The 14,824-nt window shown below is 41.0% G+C and overlaps 1 protein-coding gene across 4 annotated transcripts in view; it reads left to right on the top strand.

Annotated features, from left to right (window-relative positions):
* The window catches only part of ADCY2 (adenylate cyclase 2), a 427,841-nt gene that overhangs the window by 106,225 nt on the left and 306,792 nt on the right, over positions 1-14,824 (top strand). For all 4 annotated transcript variants that reach the window (XM_082454366.1, XM_082454365.1, XM_082454367.1 and 1 more), the window contains exon 3: positions 2,324-2,485. In XM_082454366.1, coding sequence (XP_082310492.1) covers positions 2,324-2,485 — 162 coding nt within the window. The remainder of the gene's footprint in view (positions 1-2,323; positions 2,486-14,824) is intronic.

Below are 14,824 nucleotides of genomic sequence, written 5' to 3'. Positions count from 1 at the left end.
CCATCCAGCCTGCCGAATGCAGCCCAGGCACAACTCGCTGAGCCCCCGAAATGTCGCTCCTGGGATGCTGCCACTAAAAATCCCAAACTTGATTGAATATGACTTGCTTAACTGACCTTTAACAATTTCCTTTTGTCATCGAAAAGTGAATAACAGGAGCCACCGTATTCGGAAAACCGGCCGCCTCTATTCTCCATTTGGTTACTGCAGATAAGCTTTCCACACGCTTCCATTTCAAAGCTCAGAATGTTTGCAGAGCCTGTATTAATTGAAATCGTGTTAGCGTTTTAAAGCTGTCCAAAAGTTTTGTTAATTTCAAAGACATACTAAAGGATTTTGCATTAGAAGAAAAACATGTCGTTGGCAAAGAGATTTTCGTTTGTAATTGATTGTCAATTCTGATACCTGAAAATATTCGTTTAATGCCTCTTGCAGGATATAAGGGTTTGGCATAAATTCTACATGTAGAAATAATAATACCTTAATTGAAAGTGCTTCCTGTAAATTTGCTGGATATTAGGGATTCCAAAGTAAATTTAATTTTCTCAGTGAGCTGTGACTACATAACAATCGTTTTTCTCATTCTTAAAAGAGACTTTTCCTATAACTTAGTGGTTCTCCACCAGAGGTGGTATTACTCCCTGGAAGACATTTGACAATGGCTGGAGACGTTTTCAATTGTCACAGCTTTGAAGAGGGGATGCTGTTGGCATCCAGTGGGTAGAGGCCAGGGGTGCTGTCACCCATCCTGCAGTGCACAGACAACATCCACCACAAAGAATTATCCAGCCTCAGAGGTCAGTAGTGCTGAGGCCGAGACACCCTGCTTAAGAGAATCTGCTCAGTTACTTTTTGATGGTAATATGCGGTACAGATTCCTGCGACTATGCAGGAGGAGAAATGAGCCTGGCATCCATCCAAGCTTCCCTCTCTTTAAATCCAGAGCAGAGCCTTTTGCCCGCATCCTTCCCGTGAATTTACACCCGGACTCGAGCAGAACAGCTGGTGCCCTGTCTCTTGTGCCCTTCCTGCTATTCTGGGCTTTAGGATTCCTTAAAGTAACACGGGTCACCCTGTAAAAGTGGGGCAAGCTCTTCCCTTAGCCTCACTTATTTTTTGAGTGAAGATCTGTGTGGTGAATGAAGCTACCAAATCCCCACGTTCCCTATTTTTCTGACCTTGGTCTGGTCTTTTTTCCACTTGATTTATCACCTTTTTATCCCTTTTGATGTTCTGCTTCTTTTATAGTGACAATGGCCTGTTTTAGTACCTACGAAACCATTTTCTTTTCCATTCCGAACTTTTCTCTAAGCTGTTTCAAATGGATTTTTTTTTATTGAGGTGACATTCACATAACATAGGTGAGCCACTTTAGAGGGAAGGATTCAGTGGTTTTTAGCATATTCACAGTGTGTGCCATATCCAGCTTTATCTAGTTCCAGAGCATTCTCATCACCCCAAAGGAAACTCTTTCCCTGTTGAGCAGTTACTTCCCAGCCCCTAAAAACCCCCAATCTGCTCTCTGTCTCCGTACATTTACTTATTCTGGATATTTCATATCAATGGGATCATACAATACGGGGCCTTTTGCCCTAGCTGTGTTCACTTAGCATAATGTTTTTGAGGTTCACCCACAGGGTAGCCTGGATTGGTATTCCCTTCCTTTTCAGGGCTGAATAGTATTCCATTGTATGGATGGACCACATGCTGTTTATCCATTCATCCATGGATGGACATTTCCATGTTGTTTCCACCTTTTGAATATTGTGAATAGTGCTGTCATGAACATGTGTGTTCATGTATTTGTTTGAGTACTTGTTTTCAATTCTCTAGGGTATATATTTAGGATCACATGGTAATTGTATGTTTAACCTTTGGGAAACTGTCAAACTGTTTTCACTACAGGGGAATCATCTCTAAGCTGCTTTATTTTGTTAATTCCGTGCCCCTGCTCTTTTTTTTTTTTTAATCAATTTATTTTTATATTTATTTTTTGGCTGTGTTGGGTCTTCGTTTCCGTGCGAGGGCTTTCTCCAGTTGCGGCAAGCGGGGGCCACTCTTCATCGCGGTGCGCGGGCCTCTCACTATCGCGGCCTCTCCTGTTGCGGAGCACAGGCTCCAGACGCGCAGGCTCAGTAGTTGTGGCTCACGGGCCCTGTTGCTCCGCGGCATGAACATGCCATGCCCTCTTTTTGTCGTAACATTATTTCTTGAATGGCTGCGGTTCCTGGGGACCTGTGCAGCCTTTAATGGGAAGGAGAGGGGGAGCATTTGGGAACAGGCGTTCTCTGTGACTCTCACTGTCCTTCTTCCCCACCTGTAGGTGTCATTCTTCCTCTTCATCATCTTCGTGGTGTACACCATGCTGCCCTTCAACATGCGAGATGCCATCATCGCCAGTGTCCTCACCTCCTCGTCCCACACCGTCGTGCTGAGCGTCTGCCTGTCTGCAATGCCGGGGGCCAAGGAGCACCTGGTCTGGCAGGTAGGTGCCCCTCCACCTCTGCAGGGTGACCACACCTGCTCAAGGTGTGAGTGTCGGCTGGTACCTGGCAGGTGCTCCAGGTCTGCTCTCTGATGTTGACCCTGAGTGTCGCTAATGGGTAGCCAGCCACTCCCCCTTCTCTGCAGTGGAATCAGCAGTCACTTAGCAATTAGCAACAGTGAGAATTGGAAATGGCAGCTCCATTTTGCTGATCGATGGTTAAAAGCTGTTACTATACATTGTAATTTCGTACTGGTATTTTTAAGAGTTAGAGTGAAACAACTTATATAATTAAATTCATAATTCCCCCCCATCTCTCTCTCAGAGATATCCAAAACCCCGTCTTTACAGAGGACAGAAGAGCTCTCTATTTCTTAATCGTCTGGCAAGTCCAAGGACATAAAAAATAGTTCTTTAAAATGCTTCAACAGCAAATTTAGCTTTACTGCTAAGTGGCATTCCAACGAAGCCTTCTTATTTAATTAGTTAAAAGCATTTAAAAAGCCATTTAATTTCCTGTTATGTACATCCATAAACATGAGGGGCAGTGGTTTGCACTTCTTCTTAACAGTCTCTTTTTCACCTGTAAAAAGTGTGCTTTATTTTGCTGGGTTGGAATGAAATGTAACAAATGCAGCCAGTGTGCAAAATGCAGCGAGGCTGAGAGGAGTAGTTATGAACACCACTGTTGTTGAAAAGGGGATTTTAGACGTGGGTCACTTGAGCCCTGCGGGTCTGAGAAACCAGTTTGTCCTTCACTTGAAGGAGTGTTTTATTTGGAAACTTGAGATGGAAATGGAGGCTTACCCTTGGGTCTGTAGTAATTGCTCTTAGTTGGAAAGCGTCCTAAGGACCCCTTTTCTCAATACTCGTCTCTGAGCGCTCATAACAAACATTCATTAAGAGTAGCCTGAGCACTTGTGAAACGTCCTCTGTGGGCACTGAGTGAGGGCAAAGCTCCTGATCTTGCACAGTGGGTGCCCGTTTCCCGTTGACTTGCTTGGCCGTTACTAAGAAGCATCCCCTCCAGGAAGTGGAGGGAACCATGTCTTTCCTGTGACGGAACAGAGTAGTCACATCAGTAACCTGCATCGCCAGAGACACACACGGCAGCTGGTCAGTAACTGATCAAATGAAAGAAAGAAGGTGGGTGTTTTATTAAAAGAGGAAACAATCCAGCTGTGCCCGGGATGAGGTGGAAGAAAAGTTCCTTTTTACACGAGTTCTGCCCCAGCTTTTACTTGCTTTTTCTACATTTCAGAGCCTCCCACGAGGATATTCATGGGACATTTCTCCTTTCTCCCATAAATTCCATTCTTCCACCCTCCCTTTAGTGGGGCCATTAAGCTCAACCTTAGGTAGTCACATGCAGGTCAGGGTGATGGGTATATTTTACATAAGAATGAGTACATAATAATTTATGTAAGAATATTATGTAACAATAATAATTTGCTCTGCCAGTTTACACTATGGAAATCACTACAGGAAAGTCCTGGCCACACAGGCAACAGGGCACTCATACATATTTCACTGCTCATGGCATCTTGCTGGTCGTGGGTTACCGTGGAACACATACCTTGAACATTTTGTACCTATCTTTTCTGCCCCTTCATGAATAAAGAAAGTGTCTGCTGGTGCAGATGTAATAGAAGAAACATCTGGGAAATGAGGATTATGAAATCTGCCTGTAAAGATCAAATGGGGTTTAAAAAAAAAAGGAAAAAAATAAGTGATTTACAAAGAACCGGGCATATTTTAGATATCAAGTACTATACTGAGGTTTTTTTGTTTTTTTTTTTAGCACTGTTGTTTTCTTGTATTGGTTAAAAAAAAAAGTGGAAAGAATGTAATCTTAAATTTTTATTTACTCAATTTCCAAAACCAACGAAGAAAAATACTTCTTATCAGTGGACAGGCAAAGATAGGATAATGATAGGATAATTCTAGAATAGCAAAAGAATAAACATTCTTTATTCCATAAGAATAATGTTGCAAGGAACAGAAGAATATAAGGTCAGGTTTCCATCCCTTCAGAAGTAATTTCACAGTGATTTCAAGAACTGGGAAAGGCAAAATCTGCCAACAGCTTTAAAATGGAAGGTTCATAGGTAAACATCAAAGTAATGAAGTAGAAGAGCTTTAAGTACCTTTGGCCAGTGCTGGAAATATAAACTAAAAATAATACTGGTTTGTGATGTGAGGAAAACATTTTATGGCATTCTTTTTATGAAAAGTGTATAAAAGACAGAATGCTACAGATTAGGTGGTTATATTGCTCTGGAGTAATTGTTTAAAGCAAAACTATTTAAAATAAAGAATATTGGTCTGATATAAAGAATGAGCTGCCTATCAATGATCAGTATCACCCCGCCTTCTAAACCCCCAAAGAAAGTGCATTTTATTTAACATGGGTCCATACTAATCATTTTTGTTTCATGTTATTTTCTGAACATTGGCAATCCATTGATAGCATGTAGTAACTTATCTGTTTACCAAAATATTGACTTAATAGGAAACCCTATTCCCGTTCCATCTTGTGCTCAGGAAATTAATGTCACCAGTATTTGTCTTGAGGTAGAATTCATTCTCAGGCTATGACCTATCATCTACTTGAGGAAATTTATTTAATACCTGAAAATTGTGGATGATGTTTCCTAACACATTTGAACACAAAGTATAATCCCTAATACATTTTTTTACAGACCTACCAGTACATTGCAAATCCAGTATGGATAATTTTTTCCCTTAAGCCTTTCAAAGATAGGTTGCCCCCAGACGTGATGTTCCATTGCCTCCAGCTGCTTTGGTGTGGACTTCCTACAATACCACGGTCCTACATAACCACAATGCAGCTATCAAAACTGGAAATGTGCATTGTTTAATTCCTGACGTTCCGGTTCCTCCAGCTTTCCCAGTAATGTCCTTTACAGAACAAGGGCCCATGCATTGCGCTTTGTTCTTAAGTCTCTTTGGTCTTCTTCTGGATAGAACAGTTCCTTCGGCTCTCTTTGGCTTTTATTATCTTAAGGCTTTTGAAGGTTGCAGGCCAGTTATTTTCTAAGATGTCCTTTAACATGGGGGGTCCAATGTTTCCTCATGAATAGATGGAAGTTATGCATTTTGGCAGGAATCTCAGAAGGGGTGGTGTGTCCTCAGCACGTTCTATCAGGGGCGTGTACGTCCACTTTGTCCCATTATTGTCAGTGGTCATTACTATCAGGGTGCTGTCCACCAGCCTTTTCCACTTTGAAATTACTCTTTTCCTCTTTGTCATTAGTACATATTTTGTGGAGAGGTGCTTTGAAACTATGCAAATATTCTGTTTCTCATCAAACTTTTAATATATGTATTTGCTTGTTTGTATCTATGTGGTCTGATGTTCAGTAGATTATAAACCACTGTGGTCGCTGTTTATTTTGATGCCCATATGGTCTCAGATTTGTCCAGCAGGTGCCTCTCCAAGCTGTACCTTTGACTTGTCCCTGTGATTCTTTGAGCATTTCCTCAGTTTCTGGCACAAGCTGTTTTGGGTTCCTCTTGTGCCCTCCCTGACCTGACCCTAAAATCAGCCATCTCTCCAAGGATCCCTGGTTCTTTTTGGTGAAGAATGACATTTTGTGGCAAGATCTGGGCTTTAGGCCTTTCCGTTGCCATTGGGGTGTCAGTACTCCAAGTGCTTTACATCTCCATTTATTTTTATATCTGCCTACATCTTAAACAGCATGACTTCACACCGATATTTCCATTTCCATTCCAGCATAAGTTTCATGCCAGTTTTCTCTCTTTCCCTTGTGGCTCCCTTGACCAACAGTGAAAAATATTTAGCTCTCATGATCCTAAATACATTTATTTATTTGATGAAACCTTGCATATAACCAGTCTCCTGTTGCAACTGTCAGCCCCTCTCCCTGCCCTCTCACTTGGGACAGCTTCCTTCCCCCCGTCTATGTCCCGTTCCACCAGCTGGGGCTCTGACACCCAGTCCCCCAGAGGGTGTCCCCTCCCCTAGCTGGGGCTCTGTCCTTGACTTTGCCCAGTGTAGGAACTCCACACACCCAGCCCAGCTTTGTCATCTTGGGTGAGTTTGGCTTCCCCCGTCCCCTGTTGGTGCAGACGCTTCTCTTCTCTGCCTCACCTGAGGGCTGGGCACTCAGTTATTCAGGAGGGAAGGAAAAGGACAAGAAGAGAAGGGGTAAAGGATGGGCCCAGAAGAGGAAGACAGCGAACACATTTTGAACGGACTTTATTTGTGGAAGAGGAAGAGATTCTTTTTAGTTACTTTCTGTGATTCCCTTTGTACCGGTCTTGGCATCTTTTCTTCTAACTCTTTTCTGTCTTTGTTTCCTAACTGGATTTCAGAGAAAAGCTTTTCTGGAATCTGAGATTATTAAGGGAATCTGGAATCCTTAATCACCAAGGGAAAAAATTATTTTGATATTAGGAAACTTAAAGAAAAGCAGTTTTGTACTGTCTATATAAGAAGGATACTTTGCCTATCATAAATTTAGCAGAGATACCAAAGCCCTTAACAATTTATGGTTAACAAGAAAATAAGAATTTTGCCTGTATCACTAGGATAGCATGCATTTGATGGAAAGTTCCACAAAAGCAGCAAGGAGTCTTTTTTGCCTATGATTATATCACGGCAGAGGGAGACTGAGGCTTAGGAAAGCATGATGAAACTTCCCACCTCATGCCATGGTGCCTGCCTCCTGCTTGGGCCCTGGGAGGAAGGGTGGCAGTTATGCAGCCAGTAGACAAGGTTAGGGATCTGGGTAGGTGTCTTGCCTCCCACACTGGGGCAGCTGGTCCATCAGTCAGAAGCCCAGTCTGTCCTGCTGCCTGTGTTTGTGTAGCACTTACTCCATTTTAAATATGCACCTTGTCCGTTCTTCACTTGCTAAACTTCTGTAGGTCAGCTACACTATCAGCAGGGTACTGAGCCATCCTCAAGGAATTTCCAAATATTCCTATTCACAGATTACAATTGCATTTTGTATTTGAAATTTACTTACTTTTTTAATGTGTTTATTTCTGTGGTATTCCTAGCACGGTCTGAATTTTCATTTTCTGTATGTTTTATTTTCCCGTGAGAGAGGGAGGAATTTGAATATAGATTTCTTTCACAAGCAGGTTATGTGAGAATCCATATTTATTAAAGAAGATAAGCCAAGCAGTGCATATTGATTTTCTAACAGGATTACTCATATTTCAGAGAAATTTTATAGGGTTCCTTTATGCAGTGGATACTTTAATATATTTAAGTTGTGATACGATTTGAAAAATTTTCGTTTGGACCTAAAATAGAAAATATAGCCTGTCATCTATGGCAAGTGTGCAATCGTAGTAACGCAGATTTGTTACATAACTGATTCTTTTTCAGTATAATTCAGGAACTGTATATTGGAGTCTGGAATTAAATTGCATTTAGGATCTAATCTGCGAGGCTCAAAGGAGAAACAGCACGTTACCAGCTGCCCCGTTTCTGGCTGTGGAAGAGACTAATTGTTAGGAATTTGGATCTCTGTTCTTGCGGTTTTGTCTTTAGAGAAGCTCAGGATATTAATATTTTCCAAAGAGGGGAAAAGAGACTGTATCACTGTTCACTCTGTGTAATATCCAGCTATTGATTATGATCTGTATCCTATTTGAACAAGGTATCATTTATCTATTCTAAAGACATTCTAATTTGGAAGGAGTGGGGTAAGCATAGAGAAGAGGTTAAAAACAGGAAAGTACCTAATGTGACTGTGTCCTAAAGCAAATCGAAATGCACTTCACAGTTCTGCCCTCCTTTTGCCTTCCTTACCCTTCCCCCAGCTGGACAGATAAACCTCATTCTCCTCTAAATGACAGGAACTTTGCGCCATCATCGCATCAGAGAGAGTTTGGTAGGGCAAGTGAACAACAAAACGAAAATTAGCACTTCCCTGCAGGATGCCACATCATTTAAAAATGCTCTGGCAATTTTAAGAATGTTTGAGGGAACCCTCCTACACTCTTAGTGGGAATGTAAATTGGTGCAGTCACTATGGAGAACAGTATGGAGGTTCCTTAAAAAACTAAAAATAGAACTACCATATGATCCTGCAGTCCCACTCCTGGGCATATATCCAGAGAAAACTATAACTCAAAAAGATACATGCACCCCAATGTTCATAGCAACACTACTTACAATAGCCAGGACATGGAAGCAACCTAAATGTCCATCGACAGATGAATGGGTAAAGCAGATGTTGTGTATATATAATGGCATATTACTCAGCCATAAAAAAGAATGAAATAATACCATTTGCGGCAACATGGAAGGACCCAGAGATTATCATACTGAATGAAGTAAGTCAGAGAAAGACAAATATCATATGATGTCTCCATATATGTGGAATCTGAAAAAATAATACAAATGAACTTATTTACAAAACAGAAATAGACCCACAGACATAGAAAATAAACTTATGGTTACCAAAGGGGAAAGGAGGAGAGGGAGGGATAAGTTAGGAGTTTGGGATGAACGGAAACACACTCCTATATGTAAAATAGATAACTGATAACTGATAATATACCTACTGTATAGCATAGGGAACCATATTCAATATCTTGCAATAACCCTATAATGAAAAAGAATCTGAAAAAGAATAGATATATGTATATTCATATACATAAAACTGAATCACTTTGCTGCATACCTGAAACTAATACAACATTGTAAATCAACTATACTTCAATAAAAAAAAAGTGTCTGAGACAGAGAAGCTTCATGTTGGTAGTTAACTATTTGACTCTAATGATGGAATGAGACCTAGGTTTATTTTCCAACATTTGTGAACCTGTTTTGGGGAGGAGATAGAAGGAACAGAGGTAAAGGGAAGCCCTTTCAGACTATGAGTTTTGTCTTGGAGATTTGATCAAAGGAGCATGAAAAAGAAGGATTTCTCTAAAAATGAAAAATGCCATCGATCACCCAACAGCTGTCTCTATCCTCTTCTTGAACCTGTCCTCTGAATTCTGTACTTTCTGTTCATTCAAAGCAATGGATTCATGTCAGATGACTTACATCATTACAGATTGATTAAATGTCAGCTGAATGGCATGTTCCACTGGCTGACATCTTGACAGGTGGTCTTCCTAGTACTTTCACCAATCCCTGCATTTTTGTTACAGTATATACAAAGATCTGAGGCTCTGTCCATTCCAAATGTTTATTTTTGAGGATAGTTTGTGAAAGATACTGATTTCTAGTCATTTATTAAACCATCAATGATGCTTTTTATTTTTCAATTATTTTTTGAAGCAAACAGGCCACTTTATTTTTTTTTAACATCTTTATTGGAGTATAATTGCTTTACAATGTTGTGCTAGTAATGATTCTTTTTAAAACCCTTAGTGGACAACGAGAAAGTCAGCAACCCCTATGGGGAGTCACACGAGACAGACTCCTTCTAGGTACTTGCAGGACGAACGATGAATCTGCTAAGTTGTGTGAACTTGAGAGAGAAATATATCTGCAGCTTGACTTTAGCGAGAACTTTGCTCTGGTTCTAAGGTATCTCTTTAAAGAGTAGAGAGAAACCCAACGAAACTCCATTGGTGCAATGGAGAGAGGATGTACACGTAGTCACTGGGAGACGTTCTAAGGACGGACAGGGCTGGGGATGCTCCTACTTACCTGTAAAGTGGAAATAATAATAACAATGCCTTCTTCCTAGGGCAGCAGAGATGATTAGATGAGATGATAAATGAAAAGGACTTAACTGGGCCAGGTGCACAGTTAATGCATCAGTTAGTAGACATCAAGTGTTGATAACAATAACTGCATAGTGATAGAACTACAACATCTTCATTATGTTTGTGGGATGCAATGGCCTGGACAGGCTAAGGGAGGGGACGTACTTTCTATCCGTTTTTGCAGCAGTAATCACAGTGTGCCCTCTTTGAGAATGATGTACATCAAATTTGCTTTCCCCGGGAGATGTGAGTTCCTGCCGGCCAGACTCCGGGTTCATCACTTTTGCTGTCCTTCTCAGCAGCTCATGAATGTCTTGGCACGTCAGAGAGTATGGGATGGTGGACACAGCAAGCACTTTGGTCTCAGATGGAACCTGGGCTCGGATTCAGTTTCTCCCACTTTATAGCTGTGCGTCGTGGACATGAAGGTGGACCACCCGGAGCCCCCTCAAAGAAAGACTGATTGTCCAGCTGTTCGGGGTGTTGGTAACAGCTGGCTTTCCATCCTTAGTCCCTTCCAGGCTGCCTCAGCTGCGCAGAGCTGCCAGCCCAAGGTCATGCCTTTCCAAGGGTGGCCCACATCCATGACTGATGGAGGTGGGGGGCCCAACGCAAGACAATTCTGATTGGCCGTTTCAGCGCGACAGCTTCTGTGAGTCTGTCTGAAGTTGTCAGGCCTGCATCCCAGCCCAACTTCTCCCTCTGCCAAGTCCCGAGTCCTTCCCTCTGCTTGGGCATTGATCTGAAGGGCGCTCCCTACTAAACACCCAGCTCCGTTTCATATGTGCTTCCTGGAGAACCAAACTGCTGCATCGCATAAACTTGGCCTAAGTCTTTAGTTTACTCAGTTTTCTCATCTCTAAAATGGCAGCAGTAACACCAGCCTCCCTAGAACGTTGCTGGCCTTGGTGCTGATTAGATGACCTGGTGTATAGGAAGAACCTGTTGTCAGGCTGGCCTCGTCCTTAGTCCTCAGTAAGCGGTAGACAGCAGCAACAGCGGTAATATATTTTGCTAAGTCTAAATGACTTTTACAGAAGTTGAGATAAATGGAACATGAAAATGCTTTGAGGATATATGTTAATAATCAAAGTCCAAATGACCTATGGAACTGAGTAGGGCAAAAGTTGCATCATACATACGTAAGACCCTCAGAGCCCAGGTCTGGCCTGGTTGACCATCCTGTGGAATGTCCTCTGCAGACTCAAGGCGGTGAGATGCATCCTGGTGAGATGCTAGAAGCCCACACTACACTGATGAGTGAAGTTAGGAAGTTCAGCTAATACCTGGGGACCTGTGCTTCTGTAGGTTAGTGGGACACCAGCTTTTGGAGACCCAAGAGACAGCTCATCCCTCGTCAGGAGTGAGAAGGAGGTGTTTATAGGATCACTTGCCAGTTGGACACCTTGAGCTCTTTCCCTGGAGTGTTTGTTCCCTGGAGAAGCCCACTCCTGTTCCCCAGCCAACCTTGGGGATTGCTCATTTGGACCAGCCAATGGTACCTTGATACATTGGATCAGACCATCCTGCAGCTCAGCTTTGTGGTCCTGGACACATGCATGTATAGAGCTCCATCTCTTTGCATCACTCCTTCCAGCCCCTCAGCTGAGATACTGTATTGGTTTCCTAATGCTGCTGAAAAAATTACCACAAACTTGGGTGCTTTAAACAACAGCAATTGCTAAATTCTGGAGTTTATCATTTCACAAAAATCAAAACCAAGCTGTAGCAGAGTTGGGTCCCCTGGAGGCTCTGAGGGAGAAGGTTTTCATACCTCTTTCCTAGCTTCTGGTGGTTGCCAGAAATCCTTGGTGTACCTTGGCTTGGGGCTTCAAAACTCCAGTCTCTTCCTCCGTCTTTACGTGGCCTTCTCTTCATGTCTGTGCATCTTGTCCCCTTCTTATAGGGACACTGGCCATTGTCTTTAGGGCCCACTCTGATGATCTCAAAGCAACATCCTTAATTTAATTACATCTGCAAAGACCCTTATGCCAAAAAAAAAAAGGTAGTATCCTGAGGTTCCTAGTGGACATAACTTGGGGGCTTGTATTCAACCCGCTACTGATACCAACCTCCACAGATGGACAGCAGTTCCATTCCTCTCCTGCATGGCTTGCTACAGACCCTCCATGTATTCTCTAAGGCCAGAGAGTCCATGGGGCTCCCCTTCACTTGACTACTCAGGTATTACTAAGCTCTATGGTGTGCAACATATGAAGATACCTCCTTGGAAGATATTTATGGTAACACATAGGAAAATAAAGCAAAACTAGAAGAATTTAGAGTGAGGAAACATATGGGAATTTCACTCTTGCTTAAACAAAACTCTCATCCATAAGGCAACTAACAAGGATTCCTGAGGAACGGTTGCAGACAGGTAGGGGAACTAAACATCTGCCACTGGCTTTTTGCCCCATTTTTAAAAATAGGTGATGGGGTCACTTTTTTTTTAAAAAGTTGAGATAAAGGTTTCAAAAGCTTTTCAGTGAATATGCTTCTTCCAACCACTCTAAATTTTCTCATTGTTTGTAGTAGTTTTCCATTTGACCCTTTTAGGATTTTGAGGTATATAATCACATCATTTTCAAGTAAATCTTTACTTTCTGATTTTTATAGCCACCTTTTCTTTCCAATTGCTTTGCCTAGTACCTCTAGAAAAAAGTTGACAGTAACGTGGTCATAGTAGACACATTTGTCTGTTTTTTTATTTAGTAGGGTTGACGTTTGTCCTTTAAACAACATGCTGGCTTTTGGGTTAAGTTAAATAAATGTTATAATTTGAAGGAAGTAACCATGTATTCCTACTTACAGACATTTTCTTTTTTCTTATTCTTTTTCTTTTCTTTAAAGATTGACCTTGAACTTTATCAAAAGAGTTTCTAAAAAAAATCACCTGTGGGCAAGACTGTATGATTTCTTCCCTTTTATAATATTGAATGAGTCTTGAATTTCTGGAATTAGCTCAGTAGGTCATGTTGTGTTTTTATCTAATTTTCTGCTTGATCCTTTTGACTAATAAATTATGAGGGGTTTTGGATCTGTTTTGACAATAATAAGAGCAAACACAGGCAGCACTGGCCAGGGATGATTCTGAGTGCTTCACCCATGGGTGACCATCTTCCATCTCAAATGTTTATTTAGATTAAAGATCATTCCCTTTTTTTCTGTGCAGATTCTTCTGTTTAGATTTACTTTCTTTTCTGGGGTGTTTTTCTCAAAGACATACTCTTATAAATACAGTCTCTTTCATCTAAGGTTGCAGTTGTATTTTATAGAGTAGAGTGATCTCTTTTCATGGTTTCAATTACTTCTGTTCTGATGTTTACTTTTCCCTGGTTAGTTTCTTATTCTTGGAATTTGTCCTTTCTCTATTAATTCCTGAATCATCTAGCAGTTTTTAAAATTTATTTTTCTTTATTTCTCCAAGGAATGAGTTTTGGATATATTTATTATTTTTATTGAATTTGTGTTTTTTTTTTTTAATTTCAGTTTTTTTCTTTGTTAATTCCTTACATTAATTTTCTTTGGTTTTGTTTTTTATTTTGAACTTCTTGTGTTAGATGCTTAATCGATTTATTTTTTCTCTCATATTTATGTAAGTACTGAAGGCTATACATTTTCCTCTGGAGGCTGCTTTAGCTGTATGCTTTATATGTGTTCACAATCATTATTTTCTAGATATTTGCTGATTTGGTTTGAATTTCTTTTGTTACACAAGAAAAACATTTGCTGTTGTTTTGATGATTGTGGATTTTTCTCTTCTGTTTTTGTTATTAATTTTAGCCTTTTTTGCATTAAGATTACAGAACTGTCTATGTTATTTCTACTTTTTAGAATTTATTAAGGTTGTTGTTTGGTAATCTAAGGCCAGCCTGAATTTCTCTTTTCCCTTACAACAAAATTGATCTTTCTGCCTGGTTGCCCAATGGACTTCTTTATTTTTGAAGTCCAGCAACTTTACTGCTATTTGATGTTTTATTAATACTTTGCATTTACTCTACTATTTTTCAGAGTGCCCCTTTAACATGAACTATATATTACTACTGCTACTGCCGGTCGTTCTCGTCATTAGCACTAGAACTCTCTGAGCACTTGTGGGGGTGAATCACTGTATTAAATGACATTCCAGTCATTGTGTTCTTACAGCCACTGGAGATGCTGACAGAATCTCCTGCCTCAGAGTGGGGCTGCTTCCTGCCATACTCCTAGTGACGCCATTCCTTCTGGAGCCTAGCCTCCTGACATCCTGAATCCAAGAGGGCTCCCACCAATACTCCTACAATTGCAAAACAGGGACCTGGCTTTTACAGGCCCCTCACCTTGAGGTACATCTCTGCTTCCTTTCTGAATCTACAGCCTCCTTTATGGGGGTTGTCTTGGAGTGTCTTTTCTTGGTTTCCCAACTCTGGGTCCTGCTTATGTTTAGTAGCCCTCACACCCACTTTGGAGTCTGGAGTTTCTACTGATCTTCTAATTTTGTCAAAAATATAAATTACCTATGCATTTCCTGTGCTCTTTGGTGTTCTGGATAATTTTTAGGAAAAGAAGAAAAATTGTTATCTTTGTGGGTCAAACTGGAAATATTTAGTTTTTAACCTTTTCTTTAGTTTCTTA

Source organism: Balaenoptera physalus (assembly GCF_965194825.1).
Source record: "Balaenoptera physalus genome assembly, chromosome: 3".
Taxonomy (NCBI): Eukaryota; Metazoa; Chordata; class Mammalia; order Artiodactyla; family Balaenopteridae; genus Balaenoptera; species Balaenoptera physalus.
The sequence above is the reverse complement of the archived record's forward strand: the minus strand, read 5'-3'. Positions and strand labels throughout refer to the sequence as shown.